At 40.6% G+C, this 27,554-nt stretch overlaps 1 protein-coding gene across 1 annotated transcript in view; it reads right to left on the reverse strand.

Moving 5' to 3' along the window:
• GALNT18 (polypeptide N-acetylgalactosaminyltransferase 18) overlaps window positions 1–27,554 on the reverse strand; it is a 342,383-nt gene that overhangs the window by 78,739 nt on the left and 236,090 nt on the right. Inside the window, exons 5-6 of the mRNA XM_070473386.1 lie at window positions 27,143–27,340; window positions 22,068–22,182 (exon numbers count right to left, since the gene is read on the reverse strand). Coding sequence (XP_070329487.1) covers window positions 22,068–22,182; window positions 27,143–27,340 — 313 coding nt within the window. The remainder of the gene's footprint in view (window positions 1–22,067; window positions 22,183–27,142; window positions 27,341–27,554) is intronic.

Consider the following 27,554-nt stretch of genomic DNA (forward strand, 5'->3'; position numbering starts at 1 on the left):
TCTGAGTTTTCCAAATTTGCTGACATATTGAGTGCAGAACTCTCACAGCATCATCTTTTAGGATTTGAAAGAGCTCAACTGGAATTTCATCATCTCCACTAGCTTTGTTTGTAGTGATGTTTTCTAAGGTCCACTTGACTTCACATTTCAGGATGTCTGACTCTAGGTGAGTGATCACACTATTGTGGTCATCTGGGTCATGAAGATCTTTTTTGTATAGTTCTTCTGTGTATTCTTGCTACCTCTTCTTACTATCTTCTGCTTCTGTTAGGTCCATACAAGTTTCTGTCCTTTATTGTGCCCATCTTTGCATGAAATGTTCCCTTGGTATCTCTAATTTTCTTGAAGAGATCTCTAGTCTTTCCCATTCTATTGTCTTCCTCTATTTCTTTCCATTGATCACTTGGGAAGGCTTTCTTATCTCTCCTTGGTAGTCTTTGGAACTCTGCACTCAGATGGGTATATCTTTCCTTTTCTCCTTTTCACTTCTCTTCTTTTCTCAGCTATTTGTAAGGCCTCCTCAGACAACCACTTTATCTTTTTGCATTTCTTTTTCTTGGGGATGGTATTGATTACCACCTACTGTACAATATCACAAACCTCTGTCCACAGTTCTTCAGGCACTCTATCAGCTCTAATCCCTTGAATCTATTTCTCACTTCCATTGTATAATTGTAAGTGATTTCATTTAGGTCATACCTGAATGGTCTAGTGGTTTTCCCTACTTTCTTCAATTTAAGCCTGGATTTGGCAATAAGGAGTTCATGATCTGTGCCACAGTCAGCTCCCAGTCTTGTTTTTGCTGACTATATAGAGCTTCTCCATTTTCAGCTGCAAAAAATATAATCAATTTTAAACCCCTCAAATTCATATGTTGAAGCCCTAAGCCCACATGTGACTACGTGTGACAAAGGTAAAAGGACATTGTAAGGGTGGAATCCTTACAGACAGAACTGGTGTCCTTATAAGAAGGGGGAGGGACCATAGAGCTCTCTCTACCATGGAGGGCATAGCAGGAAGGTGGTTGTTTGGAAGCCAGGAAGAGAGCTCTCACCAGGATCTGACCCTGCTGGTTCCCTGATCTCAGACATTGGGCCTTCAGAACTGTGACAAATAAACTTCTGTTATTTAAGTCATCTAGTCTATGGTATTTTGTTAATGTAGCACTTACTATGATTTGTAAATATACATCTATTCTTTGTTCCCTTTTATCAGTTATCTGTCCCTTTATGCCATCCACTCCAAGAGGGAAGGGTCTATACTTACCTTTTAAACACTGTATACTGAATGGTAAGCATGTAACTTTAAGCATTATATGCCCACTCTTAAACATTGTACACCCAATGTGATGTGTGGCAAGTGCCTAACAAATAACGACAAATGAATGAATTGCATTAAATGTACATATACAATTATAAGTTGAGTGATTGTATGTCCTGGTTTGCTCATGACAACACTGGTTCATACCTGCTGTTCCAGTGTAACAATTAGCAGTACCCTCTTTAAGTCTCAAAAGTGTTCTGGTACGGACAATAAATGTCATTTCTGTATATATTTATTATTTATCTGTATATGCCAAATTTATCAGGCACAATGTGATTTTAGAAACATTAAAATCCAAGATAAGCATCTGTCTTGAAATCATGGTATTACTAATATTTTCTCTTCCTTACTCCACGATTTCTTCATAGGACTAACAATTCTAAGGCAGTGAAAATGACACAAGTCATCAAGACCCTCTGTCACTGATGAGCAGCCTTTGAAGCAGGCATAATGAGCAAATCCAGGCACACGGCATTGAGTGTGGCCCACCCCAAGGAAGGAGAGAAGCCGCATTCATTAGACTTTCCAAACAGTCCAGACACAGAGAGAAACAGGGCTTCAGGGAGGAAATGTGCCCTGGGGGTGTTACTAGGGGTAATTCTGTCTTCCGGACTGACTTCATGTGCAGGTAAGCCTGCTTGATGGAAAAACTTGTATGTGGGGATAATTTCCATAAACCATCACTGGTGAGCACTGGGAGGTTTTATTCACTGGGATCTTGCATCTTGCATTGCTTTACAAAGCGAAGAGCATTTGCATTGAGAGTAGATGTCTCTGAATTCCCCTTCTGTGATGTCAGATTTGTGAAAATGAGGATTTTTCAAAAGAAAACCACAAGAGTGTCTGGATGTGATGATGCTGATACAGATGCTGATGCTAAAGAGGTAGAATGGGAGGAGAAGGAGGAGGTGAGGAGGGGGGAAGGAGAGGAGTCGAGGAGGAAGGGGAGGAAGATGGAGAAGAGGCAGGCAGTCCCGGCTCAGTTCCTACCAGTCACTCTGAGGAACTGATTTTGGCCTTGCCTGCTGGTCCCTTCCTGGAAGATTGGAAACATGATGTATTGGTGGCAAAGAAGTTACCTTCCGACAGCACAATACAAAGCAGCAGGCAGACTCAATTAAAGAAAGACAAAATTTTTAAAAAAGAAAAGAAAAGGAGAAGCTGACTCTCTGGAGCTTTAAAACCTCATTGCTGGCTCCCAGGATTTTTTGTCCCCAAATCAGGAAATTAAACACTGATACATGACTGTTGTCTAATCCACAGCCTATAATCAAATTTTGTTAATGATCATAATAGTGGTCTTTATAGCTGTTTTCCCTTTTGGTCCCATCTTTTTAAGAAGGTAAAAAATTTTCTGCAGCTTGGCTCTCAAAATCTTTCACCAGTTGTTACCTCTTCTGTGCATCTTATTAATCGTACTTCTCTAAGCCTTCCTCATTGAATACAACTAAAAAAACCTAAATGTGAAGATCCTTCCAGAGTAAAATTGTCCATGGGCCCTCTCCTCCTTCTGCTCCCCACCATTTCTAGCTAATTACTTCATTACTTACTTTTTTAATTACTTTGTTCTTTAGGGATTAATTTTGCAGATATCTTTACTAATCGTAAACTTTTACAACGTACAGTTAGGCTGCGTCTGTTCAGCGGCTGGTTTGTAATTGCAGAGTCACTCTGGCTGGTGAGCTAAAGATAATGTGCTGAGGCAAAAAGCCTTCCTCTCAGTGTTTTCAGATGCCTTCTGGCCACCCAGCATGGCAGAATAATTGGCTCTGGGCTGCCTGGGAGCACCAAGCGCCCCTCCCATGTGGAGATCGCAATCAGAGAAGACCTCCGATTCTGGAGGTTTAGGGTTCATAGGCCCCAGGCTGCTCAGACTTCATGCACCCTGGGGATTTCAGGCCCCATGGTCCTAGAAGGCCAGGCCCAGTGGCCACATGCCAACAGAACAGGACTGGTTATGGCAGACCTCCTAGAAGGAAAATGCCAACTCCTCTTTCAAGGTCAAATCCATACTTTCCCAGGGCCCCTGTACATGGCCTGTCCCTGCAAGCAGTTTTCAAGGAATCCTTCTCCCTCCATTTATGGTCAAATAAATCTCTAAACTCCCTACCTCTTCAGCCTCTCCTCTGACATCTATATCCCATCATCACCTCCTGCCCACAAAACTCCCCTCAAAGCCTTCTTCCCCTCACATCTGATGCCCCCTTTCCACTCATATCCTCACAGTACCAGGTGGGGATTTAGAGGTTTTGGCACCATGCAGAACCATGTCCAAACCCCAGTTTCACCAAACTCTTTTGCTGTGGGACCTAGGCAAGTGACTCAACCTCTCTGAGCCTCAGTCTTCTCATCTGTAAAGCGAGGATAATAATTCTAGCCTCTCATGGTTCCCAGGAGGAGATGATGTACAGCATTAAACACACCAGGATGTAATAAGCTCCATTAGGGCACAACCTAGATGATCCTGTTCATCACTGTATGCCCAGCACTTAGCACAGTGTCTAGTATTAAATAAATGAAAGCACAAAGTAAGCAATTAAGGGTAGCTTTATCATCAGTGGTCATTTTAGTGTGACTAGTGTACTCCTGAAACACTCCCCTCGACATCTGGGATTTTCCACCAACCCAGCTCTCTTTCTAGTCGATTCCTCTCTGTAACTACGGGCACCACCCTGCCACCCACCCTATTTCCTATGCCCATGCTCAACTCTAAAATCTCTTTTTAGTTCAGACTTTCATCCTCTCTGGGTTACTTCACCCTCTATCCTTGACTGGGCACACAGAGGGTACCCAGCCCCTGTCTCACCTGCAAGTCTTCGCTTTACCTTTAGTTAGATAGTTCTGGCTTCCTGCAGAAGTCAAGACCCAGGTCTTACATCTCTCCCCTAATGCCAAAGGCATAACATAAGCAGCATGATAAACGTTCAATGTGTAAGTAAACAAATGGACAAATAATGCAAGCTTTCTGGTTATTTCCATTGTTATTTCTAATGTCAAACTTGACCCATTTCCCCACCCCCAAACCAACTCTCTACACCAAACACCCCTTTCCTAGTCAATGGCACCCTCAAACCTCTCATCATCTGGGCTTGAAATCTCAGTGCCACCTTTGTCAGACTATAATAACTCATTTATATAAGCATCAGGAAAGGTTACCTCTTGACCTCCAATGATTACTCAAACCACTATCAGCATCTAACACAACGCTAAGGGAACACGTGGACAATGCTTCAGCTAAAGCTTCGAGTCACTGGGCAAATTCCCTCAGGAAGAACAAAAGCCCGCAAACTTGAAACCTGTGTTTGATGTCTTGAAACTTTTGGCCTCAGAAGATGGCAGAAATGAATAGTTATTCCATTTTATGGCTGTGAGCTGTAGGTTTTATTTACCCCATGGCAGCAGCTGAACGACAATGCCACGGCAGATTTCAATTCATGACAAAATGGTATAAAACAGCGGCAGGGCTCATGGCCCCACCCACCCACAACACACACTCACACACACACACACACAGAAGGATGTGTTACTCTAAGCTCTCAGATTATTCTGAACTCCAGCTCCAGCTTGCCTGGCCCAACCATAACATTTAGAAGCAATCAGAGACTAAAATCCAATTTAAGGTGTTTAATTTTCTCTGTCTCCAGGGATTGGAGGTCAGAGAATCTGTTTGCAGCCTTTCTATGAGATGTTGCTTCTGGTGGTTTCCTGAGACCTCAGTTGAGCGAGAATGCTGGTGCCCACACCCCTTCTCTTCCTTTTCAAGTCTCTCTCACTGTGCTGGCAGAGACTAGCTGATTTGCCTAAAATTGTGGTGTCCAGTGGCATTGTCCTCATGGCTGGGTGAGATCAGTTATAGTGTTAGCCATGAGCTAACTCAGTCCACTAAGCCCAAGGTCTCTGGAAAGAACCACGTGGTCCCTCAAGTGCTTCAATAGCCAGGAGGCTTGACAAGCAGACGTTCACTTGCCTGAGCCTTTTTCACCGGTAATTTTAGGAAAGTCTCTAGCCCTTTACCCCTAGACACAATTTGTAAAAGTCTCAAATAACGGCAATGCCTGTTCTGAGCGGCTGCTATACCCCTACTTTGCTCCCTGTTCCTCCCTGTGTCTCTGGATCCCTGATCCCAGGTTTCTGACTTCCTGTCTGTTACGGGCATTTCTCCTTTGGCAGCTCCTCAGTTTACCTCTTTTCCGAGGCTCTGGACTCTGGCTTTCAGCTCAGCTCTTGTCTCTGTCACCTCCTCTGGTTTTGAAGTCTCCTGCAACCTCAGGTGAAGACACTGTGTGATCCTGTCTGATCCAAGCCTATCTCCCATAAGGGATTTGAGCAGAAACCTCAAGCACTGAAATGATGCTGTGGTCATTTTCCAAAGCAATGCTGGCCCAGGTTTAGCTTCTGAAATTCAACTTCATGCCATGGGTGATTTTAAATCCTGAAGGCAGAGGTGGATGAGCACTGTGACACGGTAATAAGGCATGAACCCTGAACCACTCAGGCTAGTTCCGATATTGAGTGACTTGGGGAGGCATTTTATCCTGTTACTTCCAGCTTCCTAACTTACAATATGGGGATAACAACACGGACCTCATGGGACTCACATTAAAATTAACCAGATAATATATACAAAGTGATGGTATTCAATAATGGAAGTTCCTCTCATTATTATTATCTTCCAGACTTGTGGCCTGATACTTTATCAGCTGCAGAGCATGTATCTGCTTTATGAAATAATAATCTTCTTTTGTTGCCCAAGAGTCAATGGCACTCAGCCAAATCTTAGACATTCCAGACCCAGAAAGGCCAGTGACGGTAACCAAGGAAATGTTTGCCTGGGCTCTCAGCAGTAGGTCATCCATCATAAGTTGACCTTTTCCTTTTACTTAAGTAACTGGTGAAAATGCTGAACAAGCCAGGATGAGCAAAAAGCCCACCAAAGGCCACCTTCTGGATTGCCAACGACCACTCTTCTTCCCCATCTGATAACCTATCTTGCCTGTCACTCACCTTCTGTTTTAGCTCCACGTTGCAGATGCCTAGTTCTCAGCCTTAGAGTTCAGCCATAGTCATGTTCTTTCTCAATTGTCACTCGACACCTGTTACCTCAACTCTCTGGAATGCCTGTTCTCCTCTTCCCACCTTAACAAAACAATTTCATTCCTTAGGTCCAACCTAAATGCTGCCCCCTCTGCGAAGCCTCACCCAGCTCTGAAGGGTTGAGTGGTCACTCCCTCTGCTATTGCAATACACACAGGATCAATCATCCTTGCCATTCTGATCCTGAGCACTGGGTTATGCCTTAGTGCTTTAATCTGAATTATATTCACAATGATGAATTTTCACTCAGGAAATATTTTCTGGAATAAATGTCATTAAGGGATTTTAATTCTCTTGGTCAATTTTCTATATAAGGTAATTAAAATATATTTCCTTTCATGCTAATTTTCCAATTTTATTTTACTAGACTTATTTTCATAGGGGTTAATACTTTTTTGCATTGATTTTACAACTGAGATATGATTTATCTATCAGCATGTTAAAAATCTACATCTATTTTACAGTTATGGCCTCCTTCACAAAGTGGTCATGATCTCACCAAGTTTAGTTTTTCTGAATCAAATTTTGCAGATATAAATTATATTACTATTTACTTCTTCAATCAGTCTTTTAACTTTCACTGTGTTCATTTTTGTTTGTTGCTTCAGTTCATGTTAGTGATCTTTACTACTACTCACAATTTGGAAAAAGAATGATGGTTTGCATTTTTTGGTATTCAAAAAATTTTTAAGAATTATCACAAGAAATAGTGTCAGCAGGGAACTGCGTACTTACTATGGTTGCCAGAGAACAAAGAAGTCCTTAAAGTCACAATGGAGCTTCGGGTCATGACATCTTGTTTAGTCTCAAGATGTTTTCTATAATCTGTCAGATAGTGCTTAGAAGATGGGAAGGTGGTTGTGTCTCCAGCTAGTCTGGGAGTCACTCAAAGACAGAGTCTGTGTCATTCACCTCTAGTTTTCCAGCACCTGGCAAGAATGAATGAATGAATACATACATAAACGAAACCACAAGGGGAACATGAGAAATCTGATCCAATTTCTTACTGAAGGCCACTACACTATGCCTACCTATACAAGGCATAATGGTTTCTGAAGCCCCTTTCCCTGAGTTCAAATCTTAGCTTTACCATTTTCCTGGGGCAAGTTATATCATTTCTCTGTGCTTCAGTATATCCTCCTGGAAGCGGGAGTAATAAAATATTTTGCATCACAAGGTGGCTGCAAGGATTAAGGGAGCTAATATATGTAAAGCACTGAGGACAGTAGCTCACATATAATTATTGCCACACTTCTATTAACTATTAGTATTTCAGTCATAAGTCTCATCTATCTTTCTAATAAAACTGAGGGGTGTTTATGTTCCCTATTATAGGGAGCTCATGATTCCATTTTGTATCCTTTCCTTTTTAATGATTCTAATATTTGTTTTTTATATTGAATTGATAACTATATCCATTACAGCTTCCACCCCACTGTCCATGGCTCCAACTTTCTGAGATTATATAGAATAAATTCTCTTATATTTGACTGGCTTTCAAACTTGACACCTGTTCATTGAGCACATACCAAGCATCATCATGAAAATTAACTAGCCATAAATCCTCACATTAAGTGTTTTAAAGTATAGACAGAAAAGAAGTGGGAAAGATGCTATTTGTGTCTTTCATAGATCTTTTCTTCCTTTGAATCCAAGGTTTTCTTGATACACTGTTGGCAAGCCAAAATCCAACTTACAAGCTTAATTCACAAACATTTGTGAGTTTGAACATACAAACATAATATAATGGCTACATTTCTTCATAAAATAATGGCTACAATTTCTTATAGAAATTGTGTGATATTAGTACATGAATATACAAATAGATTAATAGAACTGAAATAAAAAATCCAGAAGCAAACCCTAAGTATGACAATTTAGCCTATGATAATGGTAGTATTGTAAACCAGTGAGGAAAAGATGCAATTTTAAAAAGAAGGTGTTAGGATAACTGGAGGACCATATAGAAAAATAAGACATTGGGTCCATTCCTCACACCATACATCAAGATCAATTCTGATGAACTGGAGATTAAAATGCAAAAAAAAAAAAAAAGAAAAGAAAAAAATTGCAATCCTACAACTATTAGAAGAAAACATAGGTGATTTTTCTCTTTAACCTTAAAGTGGGTAAATTTTATTCTGACTAAACTCTGGAAGCAAGAAGAAAAGATAGTGCATTTGCTTATTTTTAAGAAAAAAGGCACATTTTGCATGGCAAAAAAACAAAAACAAAAACAAAAACCAGCGAAACACCAAAAGCAAAATCAAAAGACAAGTAACACACTGGGAGAAAATATTTGCAATGTATATCATGGGAAAAGTATTACCATCCCTAATGTGTAAAGAGTTTCTAAAAATAAAGATTAACAATCCTACAGGAAAATGGGCCAAAGATAAGAAAAGCTCATGGAAAAGAGAAATGCTAATGGCCTTAATCATGTGAAAAGCTTCTCAACCTACTTCTTAATAAGAGAAATGCAAATTAAAACTATTCTGAAAGTCATTTCTCATCTGTCAGATTGGCACAACTCCAAATATTTCACAACATACTTTGTTGATTGATGGTGAGGAAACAGGCAGCTTCACCATTCCTGGTGGGAAAAATACTACTCTAGAAGGATATTTGATGTCTAGCTAGCAAAATTACACATGTATTTGCCTTTTTATCTCACAATTTCCCCTTTAGGAACCTATTCAAAAAACAATCCAGAAAACTATGAAAAATTGTATGCATGAGATGATTCATTATAGCACCAAGTATCAGAATAAACTATGAAATGTGCATGCATTGGAGCACCATGCAGCTATGAAAAAGCAATGAGGAATACCTCTATACACTACTGTAATCTTCAGAAAAAAATTTCTATCATGAAAAAAATTTCTATCGTGAAAAAAATCACAGCAGTGAAAAGTATACTAGCATACTTCTATTTATCTAAGAAAAAGAGATGTGAATATATGCATATTTCCATTTTTTAAAAGGGTAAAATAAAACAAACAAGGTGTTTATATTAGAGGTACTAAAGAAACAGGATGAAGAGGACAGTAATAGCAATTAGATTTTTCTAAATACACTTTCTTTTCTAGATTTGATCTTGGAATTATGCAAATATTTACATAGCTGTAAGAATTAAATATGAAAAAAGCAATTCCTAAAAATCAAAAGCAAAATAAAAGAAATGAACCTGTTTATTTGGTTGGTAGAATAATGCACAGAGAGGAACTATTCTAGGTGACTTTAAATCATAGGGTTTGACTGTACATCTCCAGTGGAATATAACCAAAAAGCAGAAAGAAATGCAAAAAAGAAAACTTAAACTGTTTCTAGTGATCATATCATTGGTAATAGTGTTCAGAGACAGTTGTATGCATGCTGAGGAATAAAACAAATAAGTAATTATGTTGATGTCATTAAGAACCGGAATTTTTGGCATGGGGGAAAGGGAATAGAGATGTAAGATTGATGAAATTAAGTAAAAATCCTGTAGTGGGTTTTCCTGGTGGTCCAGTGGCTAAGAATCTGCCTGCCAGTACAGGCGACACAGGTTCAATCCCAGGTCCGGGAAGATCCCACATGCCGTGAGGCAACTAAGTCTGTGTGCCAGAGCTACTGAGGCCGGCGCCCTAGAGCCTGTGCTCTGCAACAAAAGAAGCCACAACGAGAAGCCCGCTTACCGCAACTAGAGAGCAGGCCCCAGTGCAGCCACACACACACACACACACACACACACACACACACACACACACACACACAAAGCCTGTAGTACTAAATTTGATTCAGAGAGATCATCATGAACATTGAAAGTGTTTTCTTTAAACAAAAAGAATATATCTAGCAGCTAAAAGCTGGTTTTTTGAAAAAATAAACAAAATTGACAAACCATTAGCAAGACTCATTAAGAAACAAAGGGATAAGAACCAAATTAACAAAATCAGAAACGAAAATGGAGAGATCACAACAGACAACACTGAAATACAAAGGATCATAAGAGACTACTACCAGCAGCTCTATGCCAATAAAATGGACAACTTGGAAGAAATGGACAAGTTCTTAGAGAAGTATAACTTTCCAAAACTGAACCAGGAAGAAATAGAAGATCTTAACAAACCCATCACAAGCAAGGAAATCGAAACTGTAATCAGAAATCTTCCAGCAAACAAAAGCCCAGGACCAGATGGCTTCACAGCTGAATTCTACCAAAAATTTAGAGAAGAGCTAACACCTATCTTACTCAAACTCTTTCAGAAAATTGCAGAAGAAGGTAAACTTCCAAACTCATTCTATGAGGCCACTATCACCCTAATTCCAAAACCAGACAAAGATGCCACAAAAAAAGAAAACTACAGGCCAATATCATTGATGAACATAGATGCAAAAATCCTTAACAAAATTCTAGCAAACAGACTCCAACAACATATTAAAAAAAATCATACACCATGACCAAGTGGGCTTTATCCCAGGAATGCAAGGATTCTTTAATATCCACAAATCAATCAATGTGATACACCACATTAACAAATTGAAAGATAAAAACCATATGATTATCTCAATAGATGCAGAAAAAGCCTTTGACAAAATTCAACATCCATTTATGATTAAAACTCTCCAGAAAGCAGGAATAGAAGGAACATACCTCAACATAATAAAAGCTATATATGACAAAGCCACAGCAAGCATTACCCTCAATGGTGAAAAATTGAAAGCATTTCCCCTAAAATCAGGAACAAGACAAGGGTGCCCACTCTCACCACTACTATTCAACATAGTTTTGGAAGTTTTGGCCACAGCAATCAGGGCAGAGAAAGAAGTAAAAGGAATCCAGATAGGAAAAGAAGAAGTGAAACTCTCGCTGTTTGCAGATGACATGATCCTCTACATAGAAAACCCTAAAGACTCTACCAGAAAATTACTAGAGCTAATCAAGGAATACAGTCAAGTTGCAGGATATAAAATTAACACACAGAAATCTCTTGCATTCCTATACACTAACAATGAGAAAACAGAAAGAGAAGTTAAGGAAACAATACCATTCACCATTGCAACAAACAGAATAAAATACTTAGGAGTATATCTACCTAAAGAAACAAAAGACTTATACATAGAAAACTATAAATCACTGATGAAAGAAATCAAAGAGGACACAAACAGATGGAGAAATATACCGTGTTCATGAATTGGAAGAATCAATATTGTCAAAATGGCTATACTACCCAAAGCAATCTATAGATTCAATGCAATCCCTATCAAGATACCAATGGTATTTTTCACAGAACTAGAACAAATAATTTCACAATTTGTATGGAAATACAAAAAACCTCTAATAGCCAAAGTAATCTTGAGAAAGAAAAATGGAACTGGAGGAATCAACCTGCCTGACTTCAGACTATACTACAAAGCCACAGTCATCAAGACAGTATGGTACTGGCACAAAGACAGAAATATAGATCAATGGAACAGAATAGACAGCCCAGAGATAAATCCATGAACCTATGGTCACCTTATCTTCGACAAAGGAGGCAAGGATATACAATGGAAAAAAGACAACCTCTTCAACAAGTGGTGTTGGGAAAACTGGTCAACCACTTGTAAAAGAATGAAACTAGAACACTTTCTAACACCATATACAAAAATAAACTCAAAATGGATTAAAGATCTAAATGTAAGACCAGAAACTATAAAACTCCTAGAGGAGAACATAGGCAAAACACTCTCCGACATAAATCACAGCAGGATCCTCTATGACCCACATCCCAGAACATTAGAAACAAAAGCGAAAATAAACAAATGGGACCTAATGAAACTTAAAAGCTTTTGCACAACAAAGGAAACTATAAGCAAGGGGAAAAGACAGTCCTCAGATTGGGAGAAAATAATAGCAAACGAAGCAACAGACAAAGGATTAATCTCAAAAATATACAAGCAACTCCTCCAGCCCAACTCCAGAAAAATAAATGACCCAATCAAAAAATGGGCCAAAGAACTAAACAGATATTTCTCCAAGGAAGACATACAGATGGCTAAAAAAACACATGAAAAAATGCTCAACATCACTCATTATCAGAGAAATGCAAATCAAAACTACAATGAGGTACCATTACACGCCAGTCACAATGGCTGCTATCCAAAAGTCTACAAGCAATAAATGCTGGAGAGGGTGTGGAGAAAAGGGAACCCTCTTACACTGTTGGTGGGAATGCAAACTAGTACAGCCGCTATGGAAAACAGCGTGGAGATTCCTTAAAAAACTGGAAATAGAACTACCATATGACCCAGCAATCCCACTTCTGGGCATACACACCGAGGAAACCAGATCTGAGACACGTGCACCCCAATGTTCATCGCAGCACTGTTTATCATATCCAGGACATGGAAGCAACCTAGATGACCATCAGCAGACGAATGGATAAGGAAGCTGTGGTACATATACACCATGGAATATTACTCAGCCATTAAAAAGAATTCATTTGAATCAGTTCTAATGAGATGGATGAAACTGGAGCCCATTATACAGAGTGAAGTAAGCCAGAAAGATAAAGACCATTACAGTATACTAACACATATATATGGAATTTAGAAAGATGGTAATGATAACCCTATATGCAAAACAGAAAAAGAGACACAGATGTATAGAAGAGACTTTTGGACTCTGTGGGAGAAGGCGAGGGTGGGATGTTTCAAGAGAACAGCATCGAAACATGTATATTATCTATGGTGAAACAGATCACCAGCCCAGGTTGGATGCATGAGACAAGTGCTCAGACCTGGTGCACTGGGAAGACCCAGAGGGATCGGGTGGAGAGGGAGGTGGGAGGGGGGATCGGGATGGGAAATATGTGTATATCCATGGCTGATTCATGTCAATGTATGACAAAAACCACTACAATATTGTGAAGTAATTAGCCTCCAACTAATAAAAATAAATAAATAAATTTAAAAAAAAAAGAATATATCTAGCTCTAACCACTGAAAAGACCCAGAAACATGGGCCAACTCAGTATCAATGAATGCCTGTAGTGCCCAGACCCAGACTATGATTTTCAAATACCACTTCTCACTAAAAGAAAGCTGAGCTCCTTAGAAAAAATGGCCGATGACAGGTCTGGAGCAAGAAATGTATAGATGGAACATTTCTGATGCCAGAGAAGTCATTATAGAGGCAAAAGGACTCTTTCCTGAGGAACAAATGTCAAGGGGCTCCCAATGGCCGAAGGTGAAAAAACTGCAAATCAATTAGGGTATTATATAAAATGAATTGAAACACATCAAATATATTTAAAACTGTAAGTTCATAACAGTACTCAAATATCTAATTGGCTCCCTCTAAAAGATGGTAGAGAATCAACTCATTATTTTGCAAACTGCAATAGAATTATTTATTCTGACTTTTCCTAATGAACTGTGTTGTATTTCCAGGCAACCAAAGAATAGATGACTATAAATGTCTCTCATGAAAGTTATTCCAGCTAATAAACAAAGAAGGAAAAATAAAATTAAAATATCACCATTTTCCAACTCTTAATGAATTACTTGATCTAGGCACTAATCAGCAGTAACTGCTAGCATCACAAACAGGGAAACAGCAAGACATTAGGTACCGGTGATGAAAGCACGCACATATTGCCTTTGAAATATTCTTGCTACAAAACTGAACCTACACCTCCAGGTCTAACTAGCAATTTGGAAGAAATATACAGAACAGGAGTGTTAGATGACATCAGGGAAATGCAATCAGAAAAACCTAGACTGTGGGAGTCTCCACAGGACAAATAACCTGATCTTTTAAAAAATAAATTACAAGGAGAAAAAAAGAAATGGGAGAAAGAAATCCAGTGGATTAATAGAGACTTATAAGACATTAATCAACTGGATCTTGATTCAAGCAAATTGTAAAACAAAGTAAAAATTGCTGAGCGAATTGGAGGAAATGTGAACACTGACTGGATAATTGATAGTATTAGGGAATTCTTTTCAACACTTTTAGGACTGAAATAGTATTGTGATCATGTTTCTCTCAAAAAGTTCTTATCTATTTCAGATGCATATTGAAATATTTTTTGATGATATAATATCTGGGATTTGCTTCAAAAAGCCAGAGTTAGGGAGGATTGGGTATGAGTAGAGATTAAAACCAAATTGTCCATGAGTTGACAATGTTGATATTGGGTGATGGATGGAAGGGGATTTATCATACCATTCTCTCTATTTGGGGATATGTTTGAAATTGCCCATAATAAAGAAGCTCTTTTAAAAAATCTCATTTATGATAAGGTATTTGGAATAGAGAGTACAGTATCCTAGATACTATATTACATGTTTTAGAGGACATTTAGACCTAGGTTCAAAATTCCCTTTCTATATGAGAAACAATATCATGTGTAATACTTGGACCCATGGAACCTGAAAGGAGGCATATGTGACCTATCCCTGACCCCTGGAAGCATGTGCCTATAACCTAGGCTTAGCCAAATATATGAGCTCATGCAGTACTTTGAATTTTGGTGACTGTCACCAAGACCCAAGCAATGGGACTGGCTTATAGCAGGACTATAGTACTCCTTACAAATTAAAGTGAGCTTAAAAAAATAAAGCCCTATTTGAAATGTATGGTTGTATATTTATGGAACATATATATATCTGCATGTATAATAATAATAGATATGATCATGTTTTGTATAGAGCACTTTATAGTTTACAAAATACTTATATTGATTTCTTGTTATCTTTATTGTTAAAATAATGAGACAATAAACCATAAGAATGAATTAACATTTTTTGGCCAATATAAACATTTTTAATTATATAACACTATTAGGATAGTAATATGTGGCTTGCCTATAGCACTTGATTGCTAGGTACATTAAATAGGATAATTGTAGGGAAACAGCTTTGAAAATACAGATGTCAAGGAATTTACTGCCTATATTTTCTTCTAGGAGTTTTATGGTTTCAGGTCTTATGTTCAGGTCTTTAATTCATTTTGAGTTAATTTTTGTGTATGGTTACATTTTTGTATTACGTTACATAATGGTCCAGTTTCGTGATTTTGCATGTGGCTGTCCAGTTTTCCCAATACCATTTATTGAAGACACCATCTTTTGTCTGTTGTATATCCTTGGCTCATTTGTTGTAAATTATTTGAGCATATATGAATGGGCTTATTTCTGGATCTCTATTCTTTTCCTTTGATTTATGTGTCTGATTTTATGCCAATACCATACTGCTCCGATTTACAGTTTTTTAAGGTGCTATTTTTGTTGCATTTCACATAATGTAATATGCAGTATTCAATATATTTGTTATATTGCTATATTTAGTTCAAAAGAGGAGAAGGAAATGGCAACCCACTCCAGTATTCTTGCCTAGAGAATCCCATGGACAGAGGAGCCTGGTGGGCTGCTGTTCATAGGGTCGTACAGAGCCGGACACGACTGAAGCGACTTAGCAGCAACAGCGGAAGCAGCAGCAGTTCAAAATATTTTAAAATTACTAGAATATTTCTCCTTTGACCTATGCTATTCAGAAACGTTTCACAATTTCCAAAAATATGGCTTCTTCCTATACTTCTTAGGTATAGATTTTTAATTTAATTCCACTGAGATCAGAGAATGTGTTTATATGATGTTACTCCCTTGAAATTGTTGAATTTTGTGGTTGTTAGATGCAGTGTTGCACATATGCCCATTTGATTTAAACTATCAATGGTGTTGGTCTATCAATTACTGGGAACATTTATTAAAATCCTCAACTACATTAGTGGTGCTGTTGATGTCTCCTTTAAATTCTATCCATTTTACATTACATAAATTAAAGCTGTTCCATTAAGGTACATAAAAACTTATAATTTTCATATATTCCTGATAAACTTAACATACTTTCATCTTGTAGAAATCTACCTTATTTATCCTAAAGCATGGTGTAATAGCATTTTTTAAAACATTAATTTAACAACAACAACTTTCTTTTTTTGTGTGAGATTTATTCCTGTTTATTTTTATTTTTATTTATTTTCTTTCCATTTATTTTTATTAGTTGGAGGCTAATTACTTTACAATATTGTAGTGGTTTTTGTCATACAAACAACTTTCTTTTGATTGATTAGTATTTACCTGCCATGACGTTCTCCATCTGTTTATGTTTTAACTGTATTATCGTATTTCAGGCTTATAAATAGACTACAGATAATTTCTAAAATCCAGTCTACAAATGTTAGTCTTAATTTGGCTACATTTACTGATATATTTGGATTATTTCTACCATTTCATATATTTTCTTCTTGAATTACCTGTCTTGTTTCTCTTTCTTGCCATTTTCATATCTTGTTTTTTTCCCTCTACTTCTTTAGAAGTTAGACTTTCTATATCTATGATTTTCATGGCTTCTCTAGGAATTTTAACATGATTACTTTATCAGAATTTAAAGTCAACTAGACTGAGCAACTTCACTTTCACTTTTCACTTTCATGCATTGGAGAAGGACATGGCAACCCACTCCAGTGTTCCTGCCTGGAGAATCCTAGGGACGACGGAGTCTGGTGGGCTGCCGTCTACGGGGTCACACAGAGTTGGACATGACTGAAGCGACTTAGCAGCAGCAGCAGGATCTTCTCCATCTTCACAAACAATATAGACATTTTAAGCACTTTATTTACAATCACCCCCTCCCAACTTACTTTCAATTTTCGTCATGCACTATAATTTTGTTTTAATAACCCCACAATACATTACTGAAGTGTTAATAACTCTATAATACATTACTAAAGTGTTATTTACCATGAATATTTCTTTACATTTACTCATATATTTATACTTACTCATATATGGGCTAACTATTATTCTTTTATTTCAGAATTCCTTCTGAGCTCATTTTCCTTGTATCTGAAGTATATCCTTTAAAAACTTTTCAGGTAGGATCTGTCAGTAGCAAACTCAGTTTTGTGTCAGAAAATAGCTTCATTTTACCCTAGTTTTGAAGGAATTTTTTAAATTGAATGTACATGTAAAAGTTGTTCTTTCTCTCAGCAATATGGAAGATGTTATTTCATGGTCTTCTGGAATCCACTATTGCCACTGGAAAGTCTGTGTTGTTATTCTAATTATCATAAAATTTTAGGTAGTCTATCTTTTCTGACTGCCATAAAGTCTTCTCGTTGTCTTTGCTTTTCTATGGTTCCATGATATGTCTAAATGTGAATATTTTTGTATTTATTTTACTTTGGACAGGTTGACTTCCTGAACCTGAGAACTGGTGTCTTTCAGCAGTATGGGAACATTTTCAGTCATTTCTACTCAAATATTGCTTCTGCTTAATCCTCCTTCTATCATCACCATTTGGAATTCTAAGACATTAGAACCTCCTTCTCATTTCTACATGCCTCTCAACCTCTTTCTTTCATATTTTTTTCTTTGTCTTCCCGGGTGATTTTGAATAATTTCTTCAGCACTATTTTCCAGTTTACTTAGTTTATCCTTTAATATCCATCTAGCTGTTTAATCCCTCCACTAAGCTTTTAATTTCCATTTTTATGTTAGTCATGTTTGAAATTCTATATTTATCCTAATATGACTGGTCTTTTTATAGTCTCCTGCTTCTTACTCATATTTCAATCTCTTTTAGAAGTTATTAAATATACAACTTATATCCTATATCTGATAGATTTAATGCTTGAAAACTTTGTAGATCAAATTTGGCTGTCCAATGCTTTTGCTGGTGTTTGCCTTTGGTTCTTTTTCCATTGTCTGCTTTACGATTAAAAAAAAAAAAAAGAAAACACCTTGAAATAACATTCCTTGGAACACTAGCTAGGAGAAATTTTGTGGCCTGGGTCTTTCTCAGAAAGGATTTGTATACACTTTTGCAGATGCCTAAAAACTTCCAACAACTTTAAGCTAAATTTTCCTCTTGAGATTCTCTGGACCTGAAGTATTTTGATTTTAGATGATAGGCGCAAGTGAGGGGCTCACAGAGGAGAAATTTTCTTTTCTTCCTGGCCCAAGATTGAGACAGGCAATCTTCACTCTAATGATGAAAATGTGGGTGGGAGTAGTTCTAGCCCATCTTTATGTTCAGATAATCGGCCTTTGCAGTCCCTGCTTTATGGGAGATAAGGGGTAGGGGTTGTTTTATTAGTCTCTTAATGTTTGTTAAGCCTTGTGCTTTGTCGTTCAGTCATGTCTGACTCTTTGCAACCCCATGGACTGTCGCCTGCCAGGTACCTCTGTCCATGGGGATTTTCCAGGAAAGAATACTGGAGTGGGTTGCCATGCCCTCCTCCAGCTTAAGCCTTAGTCTTTGTGTCCTGTCCTCTGTATACTCCATGAAACTGGGATATCATAAGCTTCAAGTTACCAGGTTCTTCTGATATAATGGACTCAAGCTTTCTCTGGTTCCTACTTTCACTTAGGTTTTGGTGTTTGTATTGATTTCCTTGGGTTGTTATAACAAAGCATGGCCAACTGAATTATCTAAAACTACTGAAATGTACTCTCTTATAGTTCTGAAGGCTAAAAGTCTGAAATCGAGTATTGGTAGGCAATGCTCTCCCTAAAGCTCTAGGGGAGGATCCTTCCTTTCCTTGTCTAGCTTCTGGTAGCCGCAGCATTCAGTGGCTTGTGGCATCTTAACTCCAATCTCTGTCTCCATCTTCACATGGTCATCTTCCCTCTGTGTCTGGGTCCAAAGTCTCCTTCTTTTATAAGGACACCAGTCATATTGGAGTAAGTCCCGCCCTGACCCAGTATGACCTCATCTTAACCTGATTACATCTGTGAAGGTTCTACTTCCAAATATGATCATATTCACAGGTACAGAGGGCTAGAATTTCAACATGTTCTAAAGGAGATTCAATTCAACCCATAACAGTTCCTAGCCACTTCTTAATTCCTTGCCAGCTCCTGAATTCTTTCATATATATTCTAGTATTTTATAGCCATCATCAGTACAATCTTTCTGTCTTCTATTCAATGTCAGCTCTTATTTCTCACTCTTTTCATTCTGCTTGCCCATAGCAGTTCCCTTCTTTTTTCCCCCACTGAGTTGTGGACTTAGAAATTGGGGAAAACATTACTTATTAGAATTGAGTGCAAAATAAGAATAAGGTTGTAAATGAGGACTCTGTAGACACAATTGTGTAAAGTAGAAGAAAATTACTGCATGGACACTGTAATACTCTTTGGGGAATGCACAAAGAACATTTATTCCTAGATCACTGTGGTATATCTAGCTAGGCTTTTGAATCATAAAGACCTGAGGGCGAATCTTTTCTCTACCTCTTATAAGTCATATGACTTTGAGAACATATTATGTAAGCTCTTCATTTCACAACTTCCCCATCTGAAAAAGGGGGTATTATGATAACAGCTATGTTTTAGGGTGCTTTGTAGATGGATGATATAAGTTAAGTGCCAGACCAAGTATTGAATAATTGTGCAAATGACTGTTTCTGTGTGCCGGATGGGTAAGGACTTTGAATAAGTTGCCTCTGAATAACTGAGGGGAGGAAAGCAATGTCTCTAACTTTTTTTTTTTAACCACACGGCATGTGAGATCCAAGTTCTATGACCAAGGATTGAACCCAAGTTAATTCAAATTAACTAGCTTCTGTCCTCAGCTCTGCCAGCCAACAAGTTGCTTGGTACCTGCTTTAAAAAACCACCTTTCCTTCAACTCCATGACACTTCACCTCTGTCAAACAGGAGGGAACAGAGAGGAAAAAAAAAAGCCAGGCAACATTTTGTATTGTATTTTACACCCCCAGCACAAAACCCCCAAATTTTAAACAAGTATTTGAAAACCTCACCCAGGACCACACTCCAGAACAGCTTTATATTAATAATCTAGGCAGGAAAAGCCAGAAATCTCCCACCACTCTGTGATTGACTCACATATATGTTGGAGGCAGAGTTCACAAATCTAATTCCTTTCTCCATTCCCGGACATTTTTACCCAGAAAGCCTAAGTGACTAGAGGCGGTTCTGCCTGCTCAGCCAATTCCCGGCAGCAGCTTCTAGTGAAAAAAATATTATGTTTGGGGGCAAGCATCTATCCAGGAGTGTGCGGAAATGAGATGGTGAGGACGCAAATGGTGAATAAATGACCAGTGTAGGGACAGCAGAGGAATGAGGGCGATTATGCAGGCTCTGTCCTCTATGAATACATTAGCTCCCCAACGAACCCATGTATCTTGACTGCTTCCAAAGCAATTTCTTTGGGTTTCAGTGAATACAGGTGTCTGGAAGTATTCTCTAAGCTTGGCTTCAGACAAGCCGCTCCAGCCTCCAGAACTTAAAGCCCTAGCATTAAGTCTGGGTGACCAGTCAGGCCGATGCAGCCTGCCAGGCCATTGTAGTTGCTGTGAGATGCTCATTGGAGATGCCCAGTCTCCTGTCATGAAAGGGCGAGGGCTGTCCAGTGCCAGCTGACTGCCCAGTGGGTAGTGGGGATGGCTGAGGAGGGTTATCCAGGCTGGAGTCCTTGAGTGGAAACGGGAGCAGGAGCAGGAGATGGCCAGATACAGACACCGAGGTCAAAGGGGCAAGAGTGGGGTTGCTGGTGGGAACCAGGCAGATGCCAGGTGGCCTGCATGGAGGGTTGGCAGTGAGGGGGAACAGCTTGGACGACGGCCATGAACACAGCAGGTATGAGGGCTGGCCAGGGACTGGCAAGCCTGTAATGCGTGTGTGCCACCTGCTTAAAGATCCCCAAGGAGAGGACAGTGGCACCACAGTGGGGACAAGTCCAGCTTACACACTGCTTTTTTCAGGAGGAGAGAACCACAACCTGGACAGAGCGGTGGTCTTCCCTTTCTAGGGCAAGGTCCTTCCTTGTATCCCTGATCACATTTCTGTCATCTGCCAAGGGATCGAATGTGTCTCTCAGCCATGGGGAAGGGTTCCTTTTAGAGTTACCTTTTCATAGTTACCTTCTCAGAGAAAAGGGGTCAGTGCCTTGGAAATGTTCCTATATGATGAGAAAATAAATGGTGCCTAGTGTGGATTCACACCACACATTGACAGCTGCAAAGGGCCCTGTACTTCGGGGCGGGATGGTGGATATCTCTGGAGAGTGATGTGAGGCACGTACCTGCCTGAGGGTCTGACCACAATGTGGTGGGTCGGGAACCTGTATGCAGTGAGCCTGGCTGTGCTTTGCTATTTATACTCCATGAGTTTATTTCTCTGTGGCACTCTCTTGACAAAGTCTTTAGGAAGCTTCTGTGGGCCACTGTGGAGGAGATGGAGAATAACAGAGAAACCCCGAGGGGATGGACAGTGAAGAGAAGAGACTCTGAGGGTCCCTCCTGTTTACCTCTCTATTTCTGGAGCTCCCTTTTGCTCACTCCCTGAGAAACCTGCTTTTGGTTTCAACACAGAGGTTTATTTCCTTAATTTGGGAGCTCAACTCACTCATGTCCCCATCCCAGCCAAAGCAGTTTCTGATGTTGTTTTCTTCCTGAAAATTCTATAGGTCCCAACCTGTGTCTATACTCCATCCCCAGCAGCCCTGATCACATATGCATGGGCCAAGGTTAGGGACTGGACGTTCAGTATCAGTCCCGCACCGTCAACCCTGAGCCAAATTTCTGCACCCCCTGGACTCATTCACCCATTGGGGAGCTGAGCCAAGCCTTCCTGGTGAGAAACCCTGCTCACCCTGATCCCGAGCTCGACATTTTCCCCTCCGTAGACCTCCATGCCTTCGTCCAGCAAGCCAATCTCCTGGAAGTACTGCCGGTCCACAATGAAGCAGCCAATGAGGGCAGGGCTCCTGCAGGGCATGGAGAGATGGTGGGCAGTTAGCAGAGGGGCCGTCTCCTGGGGGTCAACAGAGCAGGAAGAGCAATGCTGACTTCCTGCCAGGAGGGTCTGGCCTTCTCCCTTCCTTTGCTGCCAAAACTAGTGTGAGCCTCGTTCTCTGAGTGGCCCTCCCAGGTCCTCCTCACCAGCTACTCCAGGGAGCCTATTCCACGAGGACAGAGGCAGACAGCTCCTGTCCTGCGACCAGCAGTCATTTCTGGTGGTGCCTGCCTGTGTGTCAACCAGAGAAGCAATGCTCAGTCTGCCAGTCTCGACCGCACGTCTGTATCTCTGGCTGTCCTGAGCCCTGCATTTTGAACCACATAGCCGGTCTCTGTTGCTACCTGTTTACCCACAACGACTTTCCTACCCTTCACGTTGGTCCCTATAGAGAGATGAGCTGGGGCTTTGGATAGCACAGTAAATCATTTGGATTTTATCTGTGGATAAAGGAATGTCAATGAAGAATTTTAAGTAGACAGTGGTAATAAGCAGATCTGTATTTGTAAAAAGAATACTTTGGCAGCTGTGGGGTGATCGATTGGAGGAGATTGGGTAGAAATCAAGGAATCCGGTTGGGAAGCTTATTGCTATATCCAGGTGAGCAATGATGAAGACCTGGGCTGGAGTACCAGGAATGGAGATAGGGATTGTTTAAAGACATATATTGAGGTAAAATCAGCAGCATTTGGAGACAGATGAACTCTGAGGGTGAGAAGGAGGAATCTGGATGCCAGCTGGCCTTCTGCTTGGGTGATGATGGGGTGAAAGCCGTTGATAGGTGGATGGAGAAGAAGCTGGTTTTAGAAGGAAGAGGGATTCCATGCTGGGAAAACTGATCTTAAGGTGCCTGTGGGTCACCAGGGGGAGATATCCAACAGGCAGGGCCTAGGTGGCTGGTCTGGGTTGGAATTCAGCAGGGGTCTTAGGCTGGAGCAACACGCCAACAGCTGGCGAGGCCAGGAGCTGAAAGGCCTTTCCTAGTAAGCGTGATTGCGGGGCTCATGGCTGTGTACAGACATCCAGCACAGACTGTCACAAGGAGATTTACATTAGGTGAATCAGCAAGAGGCTGAGTGGGCTGCTTCTCTGCTGAGAGCATCATCTTACACAAATAACATGAAATTGTTCCATTGCACACTGCTACCACTTCTAGCCCCTGTGTAGCATCTTATCAGCCGGTGGCTGAGGAACTGGAGGGGAAGAGAAAGAAAAGGAGAAATGAAGAATACTCAGTGATGAGAAAACTGTCACTCAAATGCAAATGGACTCATATTTTAAATTGGAAACTCATCAAGGTGGAGAAACAGCTATTTTGCAAGCCATTTCTTTGGAGAATGCTGATGTAGGAGGCTGCTTGGAGAGAAACTGGTGCCTTGGGGTCCCTGCCCCTCCTGCTTTCAAATTCAGTCAATCAGTTCATTCACTCAGTCGTGTCCAACTCTTTGTGATCCCATGGACTGCAGCATGCCTGGCCTCCCTGTCCATCACCAATTCCTGGAGTTTACTCAAACTTATGTCCATTGAGTCAGTGATGCCATCCAACCATCTCATCCTCTACTGTTCCCTTCTCAAATTACAGCCTTCTATTCTGAAAGGCCTCAGCTTCTGCATGCAGGCATCCAGGGCAGTCAGTACACCCCAATCCATTGCTCCTTTAGGCTGAGTTCTGGTGGGGGATGCTTGACCTGCCCTTAGAGGTGAGTGCTAGGGGAAGGGTTTCCCATCCTGGCTGTGCATCTCTGAAAGAAGTTCCCTAGCCTCCCTGAGCCTCTGATTCCATATCTATCAAACAGAATCAACTATAACCTCACAAGGATTAAATTAAATAATGTAAAGCACTTGAAAACCTCTGGGACATAACTGGAACTCAAAAGATCATTTTTAAAAGATGCAGTTGCACATTGAAGAAGCCCAGAGAATCCCCTCTCTAAGCGCACAGTGATTTTAAAACATCGACCCTGCAGAGTTAACTCTCAGCATTTTCCTTGATGTTACTGAAGTGTTGAGCAGGGCAGGGCATTCCAGGATACAAAGGAGGGAGCCTTCCCCTCATGGCCAGGCCCAGTCAAAGCAAGAACAGAATCTAAAATAGTTTCTCTGGGAAAAGCACAGGCATCCTCAGTCTATTACTTATTAACTGGCTAGGGTATTAAGTGGACCCACTCAGCCTGAAAGTGTTATTGATTTATATCTTGCCTCATTCCCAAAAGGGTTAGAAATAGTTTATAAGAAAAAGTAAAATACATTGTTAAAAAAAAAAAAAAAAGATAAATGTCTGAAAAGCTAAAATTTCACCCCAAGTTAGGGATCAGTTAGAATGCATGAGTCTTCTTCAAGGTTCTTAAAGTAGACCCACAAAGTTGACCCTAAACTTCTTGGTGGCCAAAGAGAAACACACATGGCCTGAGAAATAAGATTCAGAGTTCCCATGTGGAAATGTTATACTAATTTCTCAGGAATAGAAAACTTTCAGTTTGAAAGAAATTTCTCATGTCAGTCCTCTTAAAGAGGTCACTTTGAGATGTAGTGAACACCAGTCTCAAAGCCATCCCTTTAGAACTCAACAGAAGATCTCTCTGGGCTCTGTTTACAGCTTACATCATGTGTGGGCAAAGCATTAAAGTATAGCTCTGAGGAATAGGAGCCAAGGTGGGCAAGATACATGTGTATAACCCACAGCTTGCTGTGAGGCATCTTCATCTTCCTATGGGGTATAAAACCAAGAATGTTCTTTCAAAGTCTTCCATTAATATAATTTAAAGTTAAATTTTTTAAATTAAGTTTTGTACTGGAGTATAGTTGATACACAATGTTGCATTAGCTTCTGTTCTACAGTCAGTCAGTTATGTATACTTATATACCCACTTTTTTAGGTTCTGTTACCATACAGGTCACTACAGAGTGCTGAATGGAGTTCCCTGTGCTCTGTGTGCATGCATGCTCAGCCACTTCAGTCGTGTCCGATTCCCTGTGACTCCATGGACTCCTGTGTCCACAGTACTCTCCAGGTAATCAACTGGAGTTGATTGCCAGGCCCTCCTCCAAGGGATCTTCCCCACCCAGGGACTGAACCAGCATCTCTCATGTGTCCTGATTGTCAAGTGGGTTCTGCACCACTAGCGCCACCTGGGAAGCCCTCCTTGTGCTAATACACAGTTCTTATTAATTACCTACTTTATATATAGTAGTGTGTTTATGTGAGTCCCAATCTCTCAACTTATTCCTCCCTCCTCCTTCTTGTTTCAGTTAAGTTTTTGATAAAGATTAGGTGATGGAATATTTGAGGTTCAGATGATATTCTCTGTCAAGAACCTAGAATGCAGGTTTAATGATTAAGTCCAGGCTGATACATTTAGAGATGAGCGGAGCAGAAGCAGCTAGTACCAGTGCAGACTTCGGCAAGAACGCTCGATATGTGATGGTCTATTTCCCACCAATAGCAGTCAACAGACCTGGGGGTAGAATTCAGCCACACCAGCTCAGTGCCTGGGAGGATGAAAGTTAGGCGTGGAATCTAGCTGATCTGGGTTTGGATCCTGTCTTCACTGGCTGGAGCCTTTGGCAGGGCCATTCCCCTTTGTCAGTCTCTCTTTCCTTATTTTGTAAAAGGGGAATGACACAGTGAGCTGTCCCCAGGTTATGACAAAGAGCAGATGAGACCACATGTGTAAGAGGCCCTTGCACATGGTGGCCTCTCAGCAAACATTTATTAATAACACAGAAGTGTGTCACAGGCCTAACAGATAGGTGACAGAGACAATGCAGGAAAGATAGGTGGAGTTCTCTTCCATCTTGTTTTAAATATGAATATGGCTTTTTTCTTCTGGCAAGGGAAAATGCAACCCCAGATAATAATCACCCATTTTCAATTATATTTTTCATAATCTTTCTCCCTCACAAAATACAAAGCAACATCAGTTTCTAATCTCCTCTTTCATTCCAGGAACTGTCCCCTAGGCCACCTTCTGATGCCGTCTGTGTATTTAATGGCCAGGGCTTTGCAGGGAGCATAAAGGCACCTGGTCAGTGATTAACCAGGTAGAAATAAAGGCTGGTATGGCTGGCGTTTTCAGGAGTCCTGACCCATAAGGTAAAGGCCACATAGAGGAGTCACTTGAGTGTCTCTAAAGGCAGCAGCAAAGACAGAGTTTGGGATCTTAGGATGGCAGTTTGAAGCCACTTTGGACTGAGTCCTGCAGGATAAGTTCAAACATCAGCCAGGCATACAAGTGCCATGGGGTGAGCCAGCCCTGTTGCCTGGGGCTGCCCCCTCCCTGTTCTCCTTCCTTCTGGACCCTCTGAGCCTCCTCTGTGTCCATGAACTCACTCTGCCCCTGTGAATACGAGTGTCCTTGCTCCAACCTTGCAATCTCCTACTTTCCCATGAAAACAAGTGTGAATATTACACTCTCTATAAAGGAGCCCACCCCCATACTTCCCATCAGCATAGGGAATAATTTGTTATTCCAGTTATTTTGTCTGTCTTCCCTATATTCCAGGTTTTTGAGGGCAGAAACCAAGTAGTGATCACTATAGATCCCCAGCACACAGCACAGTAGCTGGCACCCAGCAGATGTCCCACAGCAATGTGTTGAAATGAGTAACTTTGAGCCTTTGAATGGGTTCTGGATGCCACAGCGTTTTTAAAAGGGATCATCAGTATGTATACCTATGGGTGATTCATGTTGATATATGGCAGAAACCAACACAATATTGTAAAGCAATTATACTCCAGTTAAAAATAAATAAATTTAAATTTTTAAAAAAGAGATCACAGAGGCTGTAAGCTGTGACTGAAGGTCATTTCTCTCCACCACCCCATCGTGCTCCATAATGGGGCTGGAGCTTGGGGAACGAGGGTCAGGCTGGGCGGGGAGCCCTTGTCTGGAAGTCAACACAGCGAGACTCATCAGATAAGAATACATTACCTGATCGGGGCCGTGGAGTTCTCCAGCTTCCACCAGGCCTTGGGGGGGTTGAGGTAGCGGCACCACAGCTCCCAGTCAAAGCCCTGGGCCGCCAGTGGGTACTCTTCTATCTCAAAGTTGTCGTATTTGATGTTGTCAAAGGATGGGGAGATGATCCGTTTCCGGTTCTCCTTAATGCGGGTGAGCACGGGTTCAGCCCTGGGCAAGGAGGAGGGGGAGGGAGATTGGCACCTTCTATAGCTCCTTCCCCCGCAGAAGGAGGAAGGGACTGCTGGCTCTCTCCTCCTGCTCTGCCTCCCACCCCCACACTGCTGGGTTACACGAGGCTGGACTCCTCATTAAGCGTGAAGCAGGCTGAGCAGACAGATTCTTAGTACCTTAGATCCTGATGTCTGCTTGGTTTCCTTTACTC

This window comes from Odocoileus virginianus, chromosome 10 (genome assembly GCF_023699985.2).
Source record: "Odocoileus virginianus isolate 20LAN1187 ecotype Illinois chromosome 10, Ovbor_1.2, whole genome shotgun sequence".
Taxonomy (NCBI): domain Eukaryota; kingdom Metazoa; phylum Chordata; class Mammalia; order Artiodactyla; family Cervidae; genus Odocoileus; species Odocoileus virginianus.